Source organism: Nelusetta ayraudi, unplaced genomic scaffold, assembly GCF_046127955.1.
Source record: "Nelusetta ayraudi isolate G7.1 ecotype Tasmania unplaced genomic scaffold, CSIRO-AGI_Nayr_v1 ptg000008l, whole genome shotgun sequence".
In the NCBI taxonomy this organism is placed as follows: Eukaryota; Metazoa; Chordata; class Actinopteri; order Tetraodontiformes; family Monacanthidae; genus Nelusetta; species Nelusetta ayraudi.
This window is the reverse complement of record NW_027466058.1, coordinates 243794-263831: the sequence shown is the minus strand read 5'-3', so window position 1 is coordinate 263831 and position 20038 is coordinate 243794. Positions and strand designations below refer to the sequence as shown.

Here is a 20038-nt window from a genome sequence, read left to right as displayed (position 1 = left end):
CAGAGATTATCCCCTGTTTGAACCCGACAACGTAGTTTAAAGGACGAGCATCGTGAACTTAAAAAGGTTTGGTACGAAAAAAAAAAAATCAGGTCAGGGTAAACAATAAAATATTGTTACTTGATTTTTGAATGTTGCGTTTTATTTTGATTTTTAAAATTGCTCCGCGTTTAACGATGGAGGTTTTCGTCACCGAAATCTCAGATTTTGTACACGTGACGGGAGAAATTTTTGTGCAAGTTCAAGGGAAAAGGGAAAACACAGCTGTGTGACAGAGATGGATGGCGACTGACCTGGGAGCAGAGGTGAGGTGCCTCGTGGCAGCGCTGGGCAGGTGCTCTCACAACACTTCCTGTTTTAGGTGTCGAACAGTGGCGGCAACACACCACAGGCCATCCTGAAATGCAATCACGACAGACTTCCTGTTGGCAACAAATTTTAAGAATCTGTTTTGGGTTTTTTTTATGACTATTATGATGATATTACAGATTTGCTGCTACTTTTTGGTACCTATTTGCTGACTGACTGAATTGGCTGTTTCTGCTTTCTAAAAATGGAGGGCGAAATTGCATCATCCACAATGAAATCAGTCTAAACAATAGAAGACAATGCCAGTTCATCGTTTCCAGTGACTTCCTCCGTGCGCGATAACAATCAGATCATGAATAATTAAAAAGAATTTTCTCTCTTATCACCTTTAAGCAGCTTGTCCGCAGCCCGGCATAAAGTACAGCCAGCGTTTTGATCACTGAGACGGTTAATTGCTTGGTATTTCAAAATAAAACAGAACTTTTAACTTTGCGGCGCATTGTGGTTCCCTTGCACGTTAAACATCGCCGCTTCATGACACGCCTCAACGTGCAGGCTGAAGCCGGTAAAACAGTGAGAAATAATCTGTTCCAGGGCGGAGGGCGGGGGTGGGGGGGAAATTAAAATAATAAAAACGCAGGGCGACTGTGGACCGCTCAGCCGCTCCATATTTCACATTTGTGTGTGTGTGTGTGTGGTTTTTTTTTTTAAATGGTTATTTTTTTTCACCTGCAAAAATGATGAAAACCAATGACAATCTCCGCACAAGAAAGGAGACGGAGCCCACAAAAGGGAGTCTGACAGCCATTTCCACGACAGATGTTTTTACAGAGGGGTGTCTTCTCTCCGCTGAGCAGTCTCACACATGAGAGACCCCCAAAAGCTTCAGAGAAACGTCCAGAAAACCAACATGTAAATTTGCAACTGCCACGTCTCCGGCTGTAGCCGGCCCGCGCTAATTTTATTCCTCACAGAAAATTGGGTGGGGAAAAAAAACAAAACAAAAGACACGCGTCTATATATACTTGTGGGAAAGAGACAAGAGACAATATCGTTATGTGTTATCATGAAAGGATAAGTCCCTATTGATTCAGGTTGTGGGCAAAGGCCGCGCTATTGACAGGAAGACAGAATGTGTTGCGGGGGCAATATTTCACACGTTTGGCCTGTTCACTCTATCACTGGGAGAGGCTGTTTTTCTGGGCTGTATATAATAACACATGTGCTCTTTATTTTCCTCAGATCAATGGTAATGCAACGAGGGGGGGCGAGCAAGATGGATGCCACAGGCAGGTTAACCTATCGACTGCCGAACAGAGACAAGGAAGAGAGCCGCCCCCCGTTCGCCGAGGCTGAAATGCGGCCAGTCGCGTTTCCACTCGGCGCCCATCTGCTGTGCCTTACTGTGCCTCAGATTTACACCCCCGTCCCAAAACTGTAGGTTTTCTTTAACGAAACGTTTAATTCTCTGCTTGATTGAGGGAGATAAATGGAAGGTGGGAAGTCGGGGGAGGTTGGCGAGAGGCTTCCTGGAGACCACTTCCAGTTCAGGAAGCAGGGAAGCAGCAGCGGCCGGCCCACACAGGTGGCCCCGGATCTGGATCAGGTCAGCCGTGCCCTCAGACAACAGGCCGGACTAATCTTGTGCATGTGCTCCAAACCCCCTCGGAGTCACTTTGCCTGCAGCTCTTGACGCAGAAAAAAAGTGTATAGGTATAAAATTTAATTAAAAAAAAACATATGCCAATTTTGATTTCGCAGGTGTTATTCATACTTTGTCAAAAGCGAATCGGCACAATAGTGAAATACATAAAAGGGAGCAGTAAAAAAGGTGAATTAACTAAATCTTAGGCTTGATTTAAGACTGACTGAGGTCTCACATTGTAAAGTTTCAATTAATCAAACTGCACTGTGCTTGAATTCACTCTTTCAAAACACCTTTTGTGATGCTTTTGAACAGTTACGTTGGGGCGATTAAAATATTTTCCTGAGCAAAAATTCTGCCCCGTTTGAAATAATGCCTCGTCTCTGCTGCGCAGGTGAGATAATTCATTCTGTCGCGGACGCAAAGCTGCACGTTGAGTAAGTAAATACAATAAAATCCTAAATGCGAAGCCAGTGTGGCTGAACTGCAGATCAAACGCTAATAGAATAACAGCGTTCTGACAGACGGCTCCGAGCGTCATTGTCTAAAGTTGGGTGGAGGGGAATTAATTTGGCAGGAAATTATTCAGTGTTTTTGGTGACTCTGATGAGAACTGTAAAATTTCTCCCCCACTGCTTTTTTTTTGTTTTTTGTATAGACACCCCCGCCCCTGCCGCACACCCAAGCCTTCATTGTCTGTGAGAAAATGGAAATCTGTGCCACCAGTACAATATCCACAATATGTGCCCGGACTCCACATTGTGGCATGACATGCTTGGCTGTGCCCCAGCACATAGGAGCAGAAATAAGCAAACACACCATTAGCACACATTAGGCTCTGACTTCCACTTACGTCAGTGTGTTACAGATGAGTTTCTGAGTTTGACATTGTTTGTTCAAGTGAAATACATAGCAGACGTGTATTTCTTGAGTCTTTGGTTTTTACATTTATCCCCCCTTTAAAACTTAAGTGTTTAAAGTTGAAAATGCAATTTGATATATGCATAAGGAAATTATTATGTCATCTTCAATTTCAGTTCACTACTTTGTGTTTAATGAAAGTTTGGCGCTTTTTTAACATTTTGTTAATGTGCTTGTACAGATGCCCCCCCACCTTCTAGATGCGTTAGGAAACCAACAGAGAAATAGGAAGATGTAGGACAAGAGGAGAAAAGGCAGGTAGAGAGAAAATGCTAGCCTTCTTTCTCATCAAAACTGGTATTTCAGCAAATTAAAGATGATTGTACTTAAAATACTCTTCCACTGTTTCCATTCTCGCGTGTTATAGGGAGAGAGCACTTCTTCAGTGTGCTGCCTTAATTTAGCCATAGTTAAAAGTGCCTACATAAATCACTGGCTGACAGTGCTCTAATCCAGCCGGTGCATGAATGCATGTCCATCTTGAGCCTTTAGTCTCACTGCAGCTTGGACACAAACTGTTCTGCTACTGCGCGTAAAAAATTATGTGAAGTCCACTTTGCCGGGCCAAACATAACATAAATTAGTCCAGTCAGCAGGGCCGATGTTTCCTGATAGCGGTGTCATAATTCATGGCAAGAGCCCTTTATCACTGTAAGATTTATCTCCTGGTCAGCTTTAAGCAGAGAAAATGTTTCTTATGCTACTAATCTTCTCTTATTACTTCTTTTTTTTTTTTTTTTTTTTTTTTTTTTTAAAGCTTCATAAGCTTACGCGGAAAAGTGTTTTCACTCTAAGAAGTCACAAGCTTTTGTGGGCCTTCCATAATTTATCCGTTTCATAAGGAAGCATGTCAAAAAGGGAAACAAATCAAAGAGTAGATGCGTTCCTGCTGAGACAAGTAACTCAATGCTGCCACCTAGTGTTTGCACGCTCTCTGTAGTAATAAAGCCAGCCAGATCCATCAAAATGAGTTAATAACTACTGCTGAACTCTAAATTAAGGCTGGTGAATATGTTTACTTATAGGACAGCAAGGCATTTAAGAATTCACTTTGCAGGTCGACGTGCAAACAAACGGTACCCGAAGCTTAAATCTGTACAATTTTGTTTGTGACTATAAAGTGTGTGCAGGTGTATTAGTGTGTGTTTTATGGTTTGCAGTCTGTTCCCACTGACAGCTGCTCTCTTTCTCTCTGACAGAGAGGGGAAGGGAGAGAGAGACAGAGGAAACTGAGACACTCTCCTTCTCTGCGCTGTACATTTTACACGCTCTGCCCCGATACCTCAGCCCCACCTGTCTAGCCATGAGCTCATGAGTTGAAAGAGAGTTCAGCCAAGTTTGGGATTGTTGCCGCTTGTTTTATCAGCAGCCTGTACCATATTTCCACATGAAATACTACAGCCGGCAAGAGATACTGCCAAGGCAGCGGGGAAACAATTGGGGTGGGCATTAATGATTTACAGGTACATATCTGCAATAATACCAACACGGGGAGGGGTAGCTGAGAGCAGGATCTGATGACTTCATTGATGTTGCCTCAGATAACACCTCTATCATCAACTATGCATGGACCTGGCGAGGACGCACAAGAGAATGTCCAAGTGAGAGTGGACTGTTTGCAGCCCTCGTAAACAGACAATCAGGCAGCACGAAGTCGCATGAAAGACTGTTTGAAAAATATACAAAAGCTGTTAGTTATCAAATGACTTCCAATTGAAGCTACACAAGATGTCCTGATCTGCATTATTTCCTTTGAATCACTTTTAGGCAGCGTCTTCCAGGCCTCTGGGGGGGTGGGGGGGGCAGCTTTTTGTTGATTCTATTTACATTAATTGATATAAATTAACCCGTCTGACTGGTGAATATTCTAAAGGGGAGAGAGGGGAGCATCTGGGGAGCGTTTTTCAAAATTTAGGCCTTCATAAGTTAAAAATAAATAAATAATAGATGAGGTTGAGGAAGAAGGTTGTTGCTGTTGCTGATGTAATTGTAGTTGTTGTTGATGATGATGACGATGATTTCCCAACTTCAAACTTGTTTTACTCAATATGGGTTGTAGTCCATAAATGTGGCCTTATCCTCATGAAGTAATGTGGCGTGGACTAACTACACTCAAGCCAATTAAGAAGTTTAGATGCGGAATCCTGTAGTTTTTGTTTAAAATAATGTGATATTTTCTTCCTTTCACCAATCATCTGAAATTGGTTTATCCAAATGGTACATTGCTAGCTATCTGCGTTAGTTGAATATATGTTATTACCGTGCTATTACGAATTTAGATTTTTCAACAACTGTGAATTTATATCAGTTTAATTTCACGTAAAGGGTAATGCTTTATTGATCAACTTTAACTTCAGTGGATGTAGCCAGTGTGTAATAAGCGAGAGGAAATGACGTGACGATGTTTTGAATCCCGCTTGCTTGCTTGCTTGGCTGCAAAGCAAGCAGCGCGGCTGGGAAGTCTGTAGGCGGCAGTCGTGCAACGAACAGCCTCTCACCCCCACAAAGAATTGGGGCAAAGTTTCAGCTTCATGACCCTGTAATAATTTTTTCACAGTAAGTCCCACCACGTTGACAGTTAGCGCGAAAGCTACCCGCGTCCGGTAACGTTAACGAACCGTCAAGTGAAGGTTAGCCAGCAGCTAACGTAGCAACCAGCGCTAGTGGGCTAACAACAAACCGTTGTTCCTGCAGACAGTCAGTGATGTAGGTCAAACTCTATACGGAGACGACCAACGTCCGCTAAGGGGGCATTTTAAATTTCGAAAAAGAACTCACCGCGGGACGTTGATGGTTTCATGACCGCTTTGTGGCGGTTTTGCTTCCAATGGCGCGGCAGACGCAGCTGTAGTAATTAGCCGCAACCCATTAATGTTGTGGTAGCTTGATATCGAATGCACCGACTGGCCGCAATGCTAACGCTGGACCAAAACAAACACTTGCGAGATTGTTTTGTTTTTGTTTTTCATGTTGCATGTTAATCTAGTGTTGCATCGTAAGATAGTTGAGATGCTATCAAAGTAAACATTTTTGTCACGTCTTGGGGGTAAATTTAAGGCAGTTGCAACTGAAACATGGCCATGTTCCTTTTATTAAGCTTTTCTATACCAACGTTAATATTCCTATTTATTGTTTGTAAGGTACTGTAATAGCCGGAAAGGTTTATTTTCTCCTGCCGCAAGAGCTATTACAAAGCAAAGCATTACCAAAACATTTCTTACGAAAGGGTAATTACCCTTTCGTAAGAAATGCTTTGGTAACATGTCTACGTAACATCGACGTCCCTCACACTATATATGGCAAATGGGTGACAACTGTCTGGTTATTTAAGTTTGCGTTATGTACGGTGGCCTCAGTACCCCCATGCACTTTGACCAACGGACTTGTATTTGCTCCCTTCCTTGCTGTAGGAGAACGCGATGGACCTCCACAAAATCATCCACGGTGCGTTGAACGAGTTTATCCACCAATACATCCCCGACGCAGACCTCAGGTAAGCAATACTGCAGCCCTTTTTCTATGTCCCTGTGAAGTAGAAGTGCTGCTTTATTTTCACCGTTTTGTTTTGCTTTTGCTTTTTGCTGCAGCACACTGGATGATGTTCTACTGTCTTACATCACTGGGGTGCTGGAGGATCTTGGCTCCCAGCAGAGTGTGGAGGAGAACTTTGACGTGGAGGTCTTTGCCGAGATGTTGGAGGCTTACATACCAGGGTTTGCTGAGATTGACAGGTAAGTACTCCTAAAGCACAGTGCGAGTGATAAACTGCTCAGGGAATCAGTTGCTCACCTACCGCTTTTATTATGCTGCAGCGTCAAAGTCTGTGAGATGATGTTCAACCTGGCCTCAAAGCTAGCAACTGCTCGGACCTCAGGTAAGGTTCTAAATTTTGTTTCAAATGCATGTAAAATCGTGGGAGAATAATCCTAGAAGACTGTTTCTCTGTTGTTTTGTACCTTCTTGTTTACTTTGATGAATGTCACCACCCCCTCTGTAGCTAATGAAAGCAATGTGCCCAAGGCGAGTACCGAAGAGATCTCTGTAAAAGTCTCAAACATGCCCAGCAATAATCCATCAGGAAGACAAACGCAGTGCCTAAACACACAGACAGAGGGCGCCACTGCCAAGGTTAACATTTTTTTGCTTGCAAATATCAACCGCAATTTCAATTTCTTGACGTTCTCAGATTCATATTGACTAGATTCATATTGACTTGACTTTACTATGCGTGTGCAGCCACCAGCAGGCGCGTGGGAGGCCCAGGAGCAGCACCTGCTGGAGATGTTTCCTAAGTGTAGCCTGTCGGAGGCTCGCAGCGCCCTGTCCATCGCCAAGGGGGACATGGAGGAAGCGGTGCGCCTCATCATCGAGGGCGACGTCCAGCTCAGCCCATCGCCTCTCAATGTGAGGCTCCGCCACACACCAACCACAGCGTCTTTCATGTTAGCTGATGTCTTTTTTTTTTTTTTTTGCCTTACATTGTCATGTCCTTTCTGCAAAGGCGAACCAAGGGAAGAGCATTTCCTTACAGCCAGACCAAAAGCTTAAGGAAAGCATACTGGAGAAGTGAGTCAGATCCTTTTTAATATGAGCTGAATACCTTGCTGCACTTTTTGTGTGTTTTTGATGCATACGAGAATATGATCCCAATAGGTACATGCATGTGGACAATGAGGAAGATAACAAGACACATCGCCCTGTTGCCCCAAAAGATGTAAGTCTTAGTTTTAGTCAAATCTTTGTTTTGAAAACCTTGTTCATCTCAGTTTTGTTTTGTTTTTTTTAATCTTGTTTTTTTTTTATATATATATATATATATATATATATATAGGCTCCAAAGAAACTAGTTCGTTACCACGGCAACCAGGTGGTGACCACCAAAGGTGAGAGGTATCAACTGGTGAAGAAGGACGAGGCGGAGGACATGAAGAAGACATATGTCAACCTGAAGCCGGCGAGGAAGTACAGGTTCCATTGATGACGCATACAATCGCGTGAGAGCAGCTATTGACCATATTGTTTACACTTTAATTTATTTTGCATTTTGAGTTAAGCAGCAGGATCTTTTTTTTTTTTTTGCCCACTGCAATGAGTTGAGGGGGATATCTGTTTGTGTGAGTGGCTTATTTTTCAACTTTTCTTTTCTTTTCCCATTATATGCCTTTGTTCAAACAGTGGAGTGTTCCAGTGTTTCATGATTTTTCATCATTTCTTCAGCTTGTTTTGAAATGCGGTGATATTTTGGTGGGGTTATGTTGTGAACTGCGCACTGTGCAACAGCCGAGGGTATCTACTTTTGCCATCTCAACCATTCTGATGTTGCACTGACATTTTAAATTCTCCCATTTTTCTTATTTGTATACTCTTAAACTTAGTACAAGATATCTATATATTCATAATCATGATAATAAGCAAAGTCATTTGTCATATCTGTAAATAAGTAGTAGTGGTGCTGTTTCTTCCTGACGAGTCTGCTTTTCAACATTTTTGAGTGTTGATCCTTCTTTTTTTTTATATTTTCAACTTGTTGACAACAAAACAATATTCAATAATAACTATTTTTCAATCATATTCTCGCTGTTAATATTCAGTTTGTTTATTTATGTACCTGTCACATGACCCAACTCACCCTGAGCAGCTAGAAGAAAATATTCAGTATTTATATAGTGCTAAAACTGCCTTGATTGACAAGTGTTTGAAACACTTTTTAAATCCAACTCTAGTATCTTACTGTTGTGGAAGAAATCTGACGACTGATGAATTAATGTTTTGAAAAATGTATTTTCCAGTGCAACAAAAAAAAAAATCTGTCACCATTACAGCTCTGATTCCCTGCCAGAGGACTTTTACTGTAATGTTAATTCCAACAAGAAGATGTTTATTTTTGATGAGGATGTCGACATTTGCAGAGCTCGTGTTTTCAGGGTCGCCTCATGTCGTTTTTCTTCTTCCTGCGCTACTCCTTTAATCTCATCTGCGCTACGTGGGTTTTTTCTGTGTGATCGATGGTGAGGATTATTTAATCACAACTGGACTCTTGTACATACATGTATATTTGGATAAGTGGGTTTGTTTTTTACTAGCATATATAAACACTGCTTATTTTTCTGTAGAGCGTGTTCTCCCGTGTCTCCGTCTGGAGCGACTACTATAACATCCTGTTTCAATTGGTGGTGTAATACAGTTTGCCAGAGGTTAGTTGTAACATAATCCAGTATTTGAAAAGGTGTGTTGTGACTGATACTTGACATTACCAGCAGCAATGTTGTCTTTAATTACTACACGACAGGTGTTTCTGCAGAGCATCCGATCACTACTGACTTTTGACCTTGTGCTTTGAGAAACCGCTTACGCACAATTTGTAGTAATAAAAACAGTTTTTCTATGACCCCGTCGACATTGTGCTTTTTCTTTGAAATATCACTCACATGTGTGCACGTCGATAAACAGCCAATCGGTATAAAACTCTGCAAACAAACTTTATTCAAAGAAACTGGAGCAAATGCATGTTTAAAAAAAAAAAGATTCCATCAATAAAAACATGCCTCTGTGAGATCCGGACACTCCCACAGTTAAAGCCATGTCATACACAATTCAAAGAAACCCATACAGATGATTTTTTTTTTTTTTTTTCAAACAAAAAAGACAAGTCTGTAAAATGTGCCATGCTACTGCTAAGCAAGGCACATTACAGTAAACAGGGCAAAAAGAAGGGAAAATCCTAAATTAGGTTGTCATGTTATTCTGGGGAAAACGGGTAACACTACCAGAAAGTCTGAGCCTTCATCAAACCACTTCCTGCACACTGAAGTGGATGAAAACAATTACATTTTATAGCACGTTGCATTCCCATGAGTCATTGGCGAAAGGGCAAAGTTTGCTGAATACCCAGCCATTTACTGCTTTGTATGTTGTTTGGCACATACAGCACAACACATGATTAACGTCCCACTTTTTTTTTTTCTTGAAAGAATCGTCATTTTTACAAAGATTCGAGAATTAAGAAAACACAATTGTTGCATTTTCCAGGATCATTAACACACAGCAACCATAGAAGGAAGAAAACTTAATGCACACCGCAATGTAATCGTAGATCACATATGCACTCTTCGGTGCAAGATATTGAATATTTGTATTGTAGCAGTACTGATACATGGAGCAGGTACAACGAATCTGGGTAAACATGCAATTGCAAACTGCACCACTAGATGGAACACAGTTGCTGCACTGCAATGGTTTAAAACTAGATCTAGGCAGGTGTCACTGTCTAGAGTCATGATAGTTACCTACAATCACTGAAACACATAGTCCGTTCCCACCCCTAAGTCGGAACCGTAAACTTATTCAAGACAACCTGAACATAATGCATTTGTACTGAAAATGTCTCCTGTATTTCTTTTCTTATTTTTTTGCTGCAAACAGAAAGGTTGTATGCAGGGGTTTTTTGTGTTTGTTTGTTTTTTTGCCCTTTTGACTGCTACTGGTACGTAGACGAGCATCTTTAGAAAAAGAAAAAAAAAGTTCTTGAAATATAAATTACACAAACAAGAACATAAATAAAACACAAAGCAGAAATAATCACTCACAACAAAGACTCAGCTAAAATAATTTAGCCACAAGCAGCCACATATTCCTTGACCTGAATATATGATCCTCCTCTCGACACACCCACACACATTTCTCATATTTTATCACCGCTTTAATCACTTTACTTCTGTGTTTTATCACCACGCCTGTGCTATCTGCTTTGAAATGGAAAAAGTCTTGCCAATCAGTTGTTGAAAAACAAGGCATATGAGACCAGTCATCTCTAGTGGTCAGAGTACAATCTGTTTTTAAGCTGTCATGTGAAAAAGATGGCAGATGCTTCATAATCCGTACAGCAGTCTTATCACGTCTTGTGACTCAAGCATCTAAAATTCCTCTTTTGCCATCCTTTAGTGGTCAATATCCAGAGGTTGTTTTTAAAAGTACCGATGTGAGATCACTTCATCTGACTCAAGAAAAGAGAAAAAAAAAAATCACAAATTGGAATTAAAATACTACAGAAGTCAGCAGGGCTGGGCACACACACTCTGAACACTCCCTTAAATGTGTCTCCAGTAATAGTCGGCAATCAAAATGGCACTTGGCTTCAAACTGAAGCCTTGATGGATTCAATACTTCCGCTAACTTCCATGCAGTGATAATGTAGTCTGCAGGCATGCACACTACCTCTGCCACACACACACACACACACACACACACACACACACACACACACACACACACACACACACACACACACACACACACACACACACACACACACACACACACAGCACTCTCACTTCCACATGCACATGTTTTTGTTTTCTTTCAAAAGCAGCCTCGAGGGGAACACTTCAGCTGAAATCCTGGTCATATCGGCCCTTTATCATCGTTTTCAGAAGTGGTCCAACCTGCAGACAGAGATTTTCCAGTTAGTACAAAAGACTTTGTGGGGTCCTAAGCCTTGTTCACATATACATGGATATTTCAGTTGCTTTTTCGGTGCAGTTTGACCTTCAACATAAATGCCTCAACACAAAAACAGGTTTTAGGATTAGATTTGCGTACAGGATTCGTTATTTAATGGAGACCATAGAAATTTTCTATTTTCAAATATACCCATATAATTCTGAACAAGGCGACGGACACACTGCATTGTTTTAATCACTGTGCCAGGCTGCATTTATCTTTCCTGGCTACTAGATCAGGTAAGCCATAAATATTCGCAGTAATTGGGTTGTGCTAAGGGTCAGCATGCTCCAGGGATGCCATGCAACAAGTGACCTAATTGTGGATTAGATGTTCTAGAATGTGGCAGTGTGACATTCACACCCAGTTTCTGCAGTCAACACAATGACAAAAGTACAGAGCTTGCATTCTAACAGGGAAAAAAAAACAAAAAAAAAACCTCATCACTGCTTTTACCTCATGCGGGTTTCCAAGCGCTTCCCCCAGCATCTTCTCAATATTTCTCATGATGGCTACCTTCTGATGGGCTCTCAGGGGATATTCTATCCTCTTGGGGGTGGGAGCACCCTGGTTAAACAAAATAAAGGGGTGAAAAAAGTCACAAATAGGAATAGAATCCGCAATTACACTTACGGAATAACTGACTTTACGTACTTTGTACCAAAAGTTTACAGTGATTGTCACTCCGCCGTTCAACAGGGATTCAATGTGATGCCACCTGAGGAATGATAAATATGGAAAGACACTAGTCATACTCGGGTTATCAAGATACGTCAAGCGAGCGGCGCATCACAGAAAACTTATCTTTCTTTTTATGTATTTACAGCTCTTGGCTAAACAGTTACTTTTATAAAGGTCCTTATAAAAATAGTTCTTACCAATACATGGGAATGTAGAGCACATCTCCTGGACCGACAATGGCCTCATAGCCGACAACATTTTTAAATCCCGGAAACTTCTCATAATCAGGATCGTCAAAATCCACCTAGCAATAAAAATGATGTGTCTGTATTAAACAATTTACAATAAGTCATAGCATAGTATTTGTTACTCCTTATTTTCTGGCATTTAAGTGAGCCCTGTTCTTTACGGACGAAAACCAAATTGCTTTCTTGCAGGTGCATGACTCACTTGGCTCTGTCTGTCACAAGGGTGATGCACGGGGTATGGATAGAGACATTCAAACTGGTCTGGAGGGAAGAGGAGGCACCTCTTGTGGCCTTTTATCTGTGCGAAGAAGTTCTGCTGCTCGTCGTAATGCGCCGGTGTAACGTTGCCTGTGGAAGGAGATTAGGGACATCAAAATGCAATTACAAACGAACACGCTCATACCGCATATCAAACTACAGTCCCCGAAGCCAGATCCCTTACCCTCCATGCCAATGAGCAGCAGGTTGGATGTCAGCTGTCCCCAGTTTCTCTGGGCCTGCTGTTTGTTGATCCAGTTCCAGTTGAAACCGAGAAAGTCGAGGACGATCTTTTTACCCACCGTGTCATTCAGGGTCTGCTGCAAATATACCCTTTAAATAGACAAACATAAGACATCTGAGGAACATGAGGTGCTTGGCAACACACGAGAAGACTTGAAATAATTTCTTATAAATCATTTCCTAATATGGGTTTGTTTACAGGGTAATTCGAACCATCTCTTTTAAACTATGAAGACTGTGATAATAGAGGACAGGATGCTGTAAATATGACATGGTAACCAAAAACGTGAACACGACCCGGTGAGTCAGCTAAATTTGTGATCAGGGTGTGCTGCCAAGTCAGGCTACAGCATAATTCACACCCCCTAGTCTCCGGTTAAAATTGATTTGCTCACATTTCCTGTGCTGCATTTTATTTCATGACAGGGAATAAAGTCTTGCGCTTGAGCGGCACATCTTGTTCCTGACACTTGTCACACTGACCGGCCAGTTAGACCTTCGATTGGAATATGCAGTTTGAACTGTAAATCAGCCTGGGCAGAGTAAAGTGTACATCACGTTCAAATCCCGCCAAAAGAGTCACAACAGAGCGCATGCAGGACATCGTACCTCTCTTCCCCTCCCACTTCACTCATTCTGTGCATTTTCTCCACAAACTCAGAGAATTTCATCTCCATTCGGTGCGACTTTGGGACAAAGTTCTCAAAATTTGCCATCTTCTTCTCATCGTAGTAGAGGAACTTGTGTTTTTCTGCCGTGTAAACAGAGAAGTCTCCGTTCCCAATGTTCTCCATGAGGTATGGGATGTCCCATTTGAGAGCTGGATACACAAGGTTTGTGTCAGTTAAAACAACTGGCTCCTGAAAGCAGAAAGAGGACGTTACCAGTAGGACAAAATGTAGGGCACTATATTTAAAATAAAATAAAAAAAAGTACATAAATACAGTGTATTGTGGTTGAACCTCATTCCAATGAATCTTATTATGCAAAATTCACACTAAAAATAAAGTAATATACAAATATGTCTCTCTAAGGGAACAGCCCTAGCCAGGTCAATCAATTCATTTTGCCTCACTATACCGTATCACTGCATGCTGTAGCGAAGGCCAGGATGCAAAATAGAGTCGGGGGGGGGGGGGTAATGGCTTTAGACTGGCGCATTTAACAACTTCTTGTGTTCATCTCAACACCTGAATTCTAAGGTTGCGCCATTTTAACAGTGTCATGACACCAGGGAAATGGCGTTCGTGTCGTGCGTGTCACAAAAGTGGAATAAGTTGCTTTTTTTTTTTTTTTTTTTTGCGACACTGGTGGATCGCTGTGAGCTAAGCGGAGCCTCTGAGCTGAGCTCGAGGGCTACGTGACTGGAAGAACGTAGTCCGATAGGCGCGCCCCCGACGCCGGTGTTCCCTCCGCAACGGTCCACGGTTTCACTTTCTCCGAATGAAGGAGCGAGCCGAGCCCTAAACAACTAGAACGGAGACTTAAGACGACGAACTTCAGTGTGACTTGATTTATTAAAAAATAAATAAATAAATAAAATTATTATTATTTAATATATAACTCGGGCGCCCGAAACATCGAAACGGTTGAAAACACGCGCTCCCGTTGTACGTGCTTTACATTGTTTGGAGTGTTGTAAAAAAAAAAAAAAAAAAAAAAAAAAAAAATCCGCTGTGTGCAGCTCAGCGGTAAATCGGCCAAAATATTGCGTGCAAATTGCTCAAGTCCGCGGGCATGAGTCGCCTCTGCACTATAGAGGACACGCTCTACATTTCCGTAAGTGGGGCAGTATGGGCGAGCCATATTTGGATTTCACGACACTGCGCATGCAGAAGCAGAGCCGCTTCCCTCCCGTTTGTCCTCCTGATGTGACCCGACTCTTGCAATAAGACCACTGCAACATGTCAACTTTACAATAAGGAAGAGTTCAACGGCATGACCACTTTCGTTTCCACATGTGAAATGGACAACATCATGCTTTTTTTTTCTTTTTTTTTTTTTTAGCACACAATGTTGCAACTCAGTGTCCGATGCTGAGAAAAACAGGTAGCTCACTTGAAGTTAATATTGAGTCTTTTCCGCCCTGTTTTGTTTGCCTACTTGTCCCCACAATGACATACAGTCGCATCATCAGTATTTTCTGTAAAGACCACTCTACACTATTCCAAATACCACAAGTCAGCACTTCCTGTACCACTGTCAGGCCAAGTTCTCAGTTTCCATTTCCATTTTATTAAAAATAAACACATTAAACATTTCCTGTGTCGTGCACGAGTCAAGCTGGACTGTAACGTGATCATTTAAAGGTCTCATGTTGTGCAAAAGTATATTATTTTCAAACAATGTGTCTGTAACCCATCCACCAAATTACAGTGATGAAAGTTCCAATATTCCATCAAGCAAAAAAGCCACAATAGGCTAAAATCAGAACATTTAACATGTAGCATGTTGCTTTTCATGGATACAGGTTAAAAATCACATCGTCCTTGCGTTCCAAATCCATCCTTCACACCAAACAAACAGGTTGCAAAGTAGCAGCAGCTGCAAACTAGAGCTGTCAAGCTAAATCAGGTTACCGTGATTGGTTAACTGTGCCAATCGGGAACAGGGTTAGATTGGACATAAGCCTAAGGTGTGCACAAGGCAACAGGACCACATTCAGCATCAACAAAAGATGCTGAATGATGATACTGACAATGTCTTTTTTATTATCCCAAACTACTTTCTCATTCCTGGGACAACAAGTTTCAAAGGAGGAGGATGGGCATCACCATCTCCAGTGCATCCCTCTCAAAACCGGGGCTGAACTAACAGACCATCACAAGCTGACAGATCCCGTACTATACCCATTTTCAGATAATCACTTTTAAGCCTAAACTCACAAAGAACAGCTTTGCACAACAGATTTAAAAAAAAAAAAAAAATCTTTATATCTCGAGACAACAGCAGATTTATCACTCTGAGCCATCTGCTAAACTTTCTGCGATAACTGAAGCCTTCACCGTCTATATGCCAAGAAGGGATGCTGTATCCACAAGTTACCGAGGGTGAAAAAGGATGGATGTTACTAATCTGTGCATTTGGTGACACCACAAGGGGATGAGCTGGAACACAGTGAAAAATTGGAACAAACACAAGTAGCAAAGGATGTGCTTCTCTCATTGGTGTGGGCATTAACGGGATGTAGAAACACACTGTTGCTCGAAAATGTTTGTATAGTGTTTAACATTGTGCTTATCGTTTAAAATTACATTCTGAATGCATACAGGATTAATATATACGATATATTAATGTGATGTTTGGACTCACTGAAGGATGAATCTTTACAGCTGCTTTCTGACATCTTGTCTTGAAAATTAAACCATGTTTTGTCACCAACCGGTACCTGGTTTTCATTTTGTTTTGGCTGTGCATGATAAAAAAAATTTTTGCTCATGCCACAGTAGTAGCCCGTGAAACTTCAATAGCAAAGACTAAAATGAAGACATACACAGATAGACTTGACTATAAGCTGTACATTTATCTATATATCTACATCTTTGTTTCCCTTAACCATAGGACATAATTTAGCACATGAAACCTGGTTTTATTCGCACTTCGCCCTGAAAAGCAAACAGACGTGTTGGAAGTTTCTCCGTCACAACCAAAGGCGTCTTCAGCTACAGTTTCAGTTTACCTCGTTGCTTATCAACACGTCTGCTCTAGGATCCGTGTGAGACAGTCTGGGAATGGGCTTGGTCGTGAAGGGATACTTTCGCAGCTGGGACTCGTCCCAGTCGCGGCTCTGGACGCCGGCGAACCCGGCGCAGCTTTCGCTCTCAGTCGGCTCAGCCTCCACGACCGTCGCCGCTGCCATGTTTGTCGCCCCGGCGTCGTTCAGCCACCTCCGTCCCCCTCACAATGAGCCCCAGTCAAAAGCCCGAGCCGCCTTCCGGACTCCGCGCTGCGATGCTCCGAGGTCGGCGGTGGGAGCACCATACAACTATTTCTCGTTCAAGGCGATTTAGCAGACGTAAGAAGTGTGTGGCGTCCCCACAGAAAGCAGCGGTGCTCCTCTTCTTCGGTGGTGATCCTTGCAGGTGTTCTCTCTCTCTCTCTCTCTCTCTCTCTCTCTCTCTCTCTCTCTCTCTCTCTCTCTCCTCTCTCTCTCTCTCTCTCCGTGCACTACAACAGTCCTGTCCGGAAAGACTTCCCCCGTCACGAATGTACGACAGCGACATCTAGCGCACCGGCTGATTAACTACTCGTAATGTGTTGATTACTTTTAAACACAAGAGGGAGATAGTGCATCTGTATTTCATGCTGTTGTCGAGCGTTTTTAATCACTGATCATTCTGAAAATACAGAGAAGTTTTATGGTTTTTTACGTTATATTCTATTTCTAATGTGTTAACTTATGTATGTGCGCTTTATTACTGTTTTACTGGGGGTGGGGGGGCGGTGGGTCGTTTTTTTTCCTCCATGTAAAGGTCGAGAGACTCTCATTCCAAACTTTAAAAACAATACTATATTTTTTAGATGTGTTTTACTTAACATAAAAGTTTAATAATGCATTCTAGCGTGCTGCATTCAAACATGCAACCGCACACAACATTCACATAGCATAAAAGAAATTGAGAATTCCAATAAAAAAAATTTGCCATCTAAAGAATTCAAATCTACATTGCGTCACATCAATAAACATTCTAACGATAAAAATATTTTCAATGATACATTGCACATTCAATGTAATTAACAGTAGATTTAATTAAAAAAAAAATAAACTGAAGTAAATTACATACTATTCTTGCTACTTGCTGCTTTGCCAAACACAGTTATCGTCAATAGTGCTCAAGCTCCATGTGGAGGCACACTGTACCTTGCACAGCTAATGGAGTCTCGCTATGTTAAGTCAATGTTCAGCTGATACGGAATTAAAGATAAAGATAAAAATCTTATCTTTATCTTTGGTCATAGATGCTTTGCAGTCCCAGTTTATCTTTGACACCCATTGAAGCTACGACATGGTCTTTCATTCTGAAAAGTGCAGAGTATTTTTTCCCAATTTTATTTTCTGTGTGAAATCCAAAATGTATTACATGTTTTCTCTTAAATCAGACCTTATCAGCAGATTTCCACACCAAGGACCAGTCCTGGCCCCCCGGTGGGTTCCCATGCTCTGTGTTTCCTGTGTAGATCAGTGAGCTGATCTGATCTGAGCTGATCCCTCTGATGCTCTTCTCTCCCCCATTCTTTGCAGATGCTCACGGATGCCCCACTGGCCACCCTGGTGAGCCTCGGGAGGCTTGTATCTCAATCCTGCTGACAGCAACAAACACATACACCACCGCCGTCCTCTCCCCAGCAGATTGACTGCTGTCAAAACAAAGAGTCTCTGGAGGAGCGAAACTGTTACCGCGAGACAGTTTTCTGAGGTAAAGCCTCCTAATGCTTCAGCAAACATTTTCCTCTTGAAGTTGTCAAAATAAGAGCAAGCACTGAGGTACAATGCAACTATTTAGCTTGAAAGTCTCTGTCAGTAAACTGGTTTCTCCCGGTCATCCGTAGTCATCTGTGTTGGCTTTCTCTCACATTCATACTGACCCTCGCCCCTCTTGGTGTTGTAGGTCCAGAACCCCTAAGCTTTAAATCCTATTAGTCAAGAGTTCCCTGAAGCATTATAAGTCTTTTTCCCATATTTCATTCATTGCACTGTCACTTGCTACCTGAGAGAAATCCGCCTCCTTGGTGTCACTTTTTCCCCCTGTTTTACTTTGTGCTATGCAGCAGAGAACACAAACAGAGGTACAAAAGTAACTAATTTCTGTTTCAAACGAAGGCTGATCATTTAACCATCTCTAAATTCTATTGCCATTAGTAGTTTGTAACAAAACCTGCAACAACAAAAAAAATCTCCATCTGGGATTTGGATTTTCCGCCAACAGAGCTGAGATGATTGTGAGAAAAAAATCTGCTCGCCGTCTTGTTCTTCCTCCGTGGTGTCACCTTTCTCTCGCCGCCACCTCCCGCATTTGTGTTTTGGCAAATTGAAGGTGGCAGGTCCGGCCTTCGAGACGGAAGTTCAGACCCCTTGGTCGGAGGTCGTGTCACTCTCTGGGTTGGGGCAAAAAACTTGTGTTGTCTGAGACGCAAAGTTATGTGCCGTGTTTCACACACGCCAATAGAATGTGCGTCTTGTGATTTTGCACACGCTGGGAGTTTGAGAGGTTCATTTCACTAGCGGAAATGAATTAATCAATGAAACATTACAATCTTGCTTTAATGCGCGAAAAGAAATGCATCAGTTGCTGTTAAACGTGATGTGGTTTGCATATGCAATTAAACTAAATTCAACTTTTATTTATTGTAAAATTGATCATTTAACTTGTGGAGGTGAGCAGCAACGTTTTTCATTGATCTCGGGAGGTCTGTCTGAATCAAAAGGTCTGGAATCGCAGTCAGGACGACAAAGCAACACTCACGCTTAAAGACTTTGTCTTTTTTACTTAAAGACTTTGGGGAAAAAATGCCTACTACAGTAGGCAAATCTACAGTGGTAATTCTGTCCAGTGAAAGGCGTGAATTAAAAGTCTCCAAGGTAGTGATCACTGTGTTCCCAGAGACCAGAGCCTGATGCCAGGTCCTCAGGTTGGACCCAGTGTTATGTACAAACACTGCCCGTTTAAACAACGCCTATGCATTCACCTCAGGTGCTGTCATGCAACGGATGCCCAGTCACAAAGGGAGCAAAGTCGCAGGTGTGTCAAAAACAGGGCTGAGAAGTACAGACGAGCCGATTCTACCTGTTTACCATCCCACATGGCCGACTGCTGTCTCAGCATCCTTTCGCGCTGTTACTTTCAACACGTGGGAAATTTTCTGCTGCAAGTGGGAGAAAAAAAAAATCCAAACTAAGCATAGTGGACCCTGCACATGATCTCTTTGTGCGCCACCGTCGAATGTAATCCTGATTGTATGTCCGGCTTTTAAATTTGCATTCTGCAGGAACATTTCGACGTGGCCGTCGCTCTCTCTTTCAGAACTTCCACAGAGCCGCGGGGCAAGAGCTCGGTATGCCGCTCCCTTTTGTCAGCAAGGCAGTTTTGTTTTTTTTATTGCATGCCACGCACAGCGATCCAGCCCAGGGGGGTCATCGGGGGTGGGCGGAGCCTAGATTATCATCATTATTTGGTAAATAAGATGTCAACAAGGTGTTTCCTTGACACTTTATTGAGCAAAAGGAGGAAGGTGC

At 42.1% G+C, this 20038-nt stretch overlaps 2 protein-coding genes across 3 annotated transcripts; one reads left to right on the top strand and one right to left on the bottom strand.

The window, feature by feature from the left end:
- The first annotated feature begins 5295 nt into the window (after nt 1-5295).
- cuedc2 (CUE domain containing 2) lies at nt 5296-9505 on the top strand. 2 transcript variants are annotated; one of them, XM_076018454.1, is made up of 9 exons: nt 5296-5435; nt 6289-6368; nt 6463-6606; nt 6688-6749; nt 6873-7003; nt 7112-7279; nt 7377-7441; nt 7529-7589; nt 7707-9505. In XM_076018454.1, exons 2-9 carry the CDS (start codon nt 6295-6297, stop codon nt 7851-7853), a joined length of 852 nt encoding a protein of 283 aa, XP_075874569.1. In that variant the 5' UTR covers nt 5296-5435; nt 6289-6294; the 3' UTR covers nt 7854-9505. The 2 variants fall into 2 exon arrangements, with proteins under 2 accessions (XP_075874569.1, XP_075874570.1); XM_076018455.1 differs by lacking the exon at nt 5296-5435 and adding an exon at nt 5480-5585.
- hif1an (hypoxia inducible factor 1 subunit alpha inhibitor) lies at nt 9336-16918 on the bottom strand. Its single transcript, XM_076018452.1, has 8 exons — nt 16484-16918; nt 13414-13664; nt 12746-12894; nt 12506-12651; nt 12253-12359; nt 12029-12092; nt 11831-11941; nt 9336-11316 (listed from the first exon to the last, which is right to left on the bottom strand). Exons 1-8 carry the CDS (start codon nt 16661-16663, stop codon nt 11260-11262), a joined length of 1065 nt encoding a protein of 354 aa, XP_075874567.1. The 5' UTR covers nt 16664-16918; the 3' UTR covers nt 9336-11259.
- Between the last annotated feature and the right edge of the window lie 3120 nt (nt 16919-20038).

Excerpts from the sequence above, each read along its gene's own strand:
- cuedc2 (XM_076018454.1), top strand. The coding sequence starts at position 6,295 with ATGGACCTCCACAAAATCATCCACGGTGCGTTGAACGAGTTTATCCAC. Across the intron at positions 6,369-6,462 it reads ATCCCCGACGCAGACCTCAG|CACACTGGATGATGTTCTAC; the intron begins GTAAGCAATACT and ends TTTTTGCTGCAG. Across the intron at positions 7,442-7,528 it reads AAGGAAAGCATACTGGAGAA|GTACATGCATGTGGACAATG; the intron begins GTGAGTCAGATC and ends TGATCCCAATAG.
- hif1an (XM_076018452.1), bottom strand. The coding sequence starts at position 16,663 with ATGGCAGCGGCGACGGTCGTGGAGGCTGAGCCGACTGAGAGCGAAAGC. Across the intron at positions 12,360-12,505 it reads CTTGTGACAGACAGAGCCAA|GTGGATTTTGACGATCCTGA; the intron begins GTGAGTCATGCA and ends TTTTATTGCTAG. Across the intron at positions 11,317-11,830 it reads CGCTTGGAAACCCGCATGAG|GTTGGACCACTTCTGAAAAC; the intron begins GTAAAAGCAGTG and ends CTCTGTCTGCAG.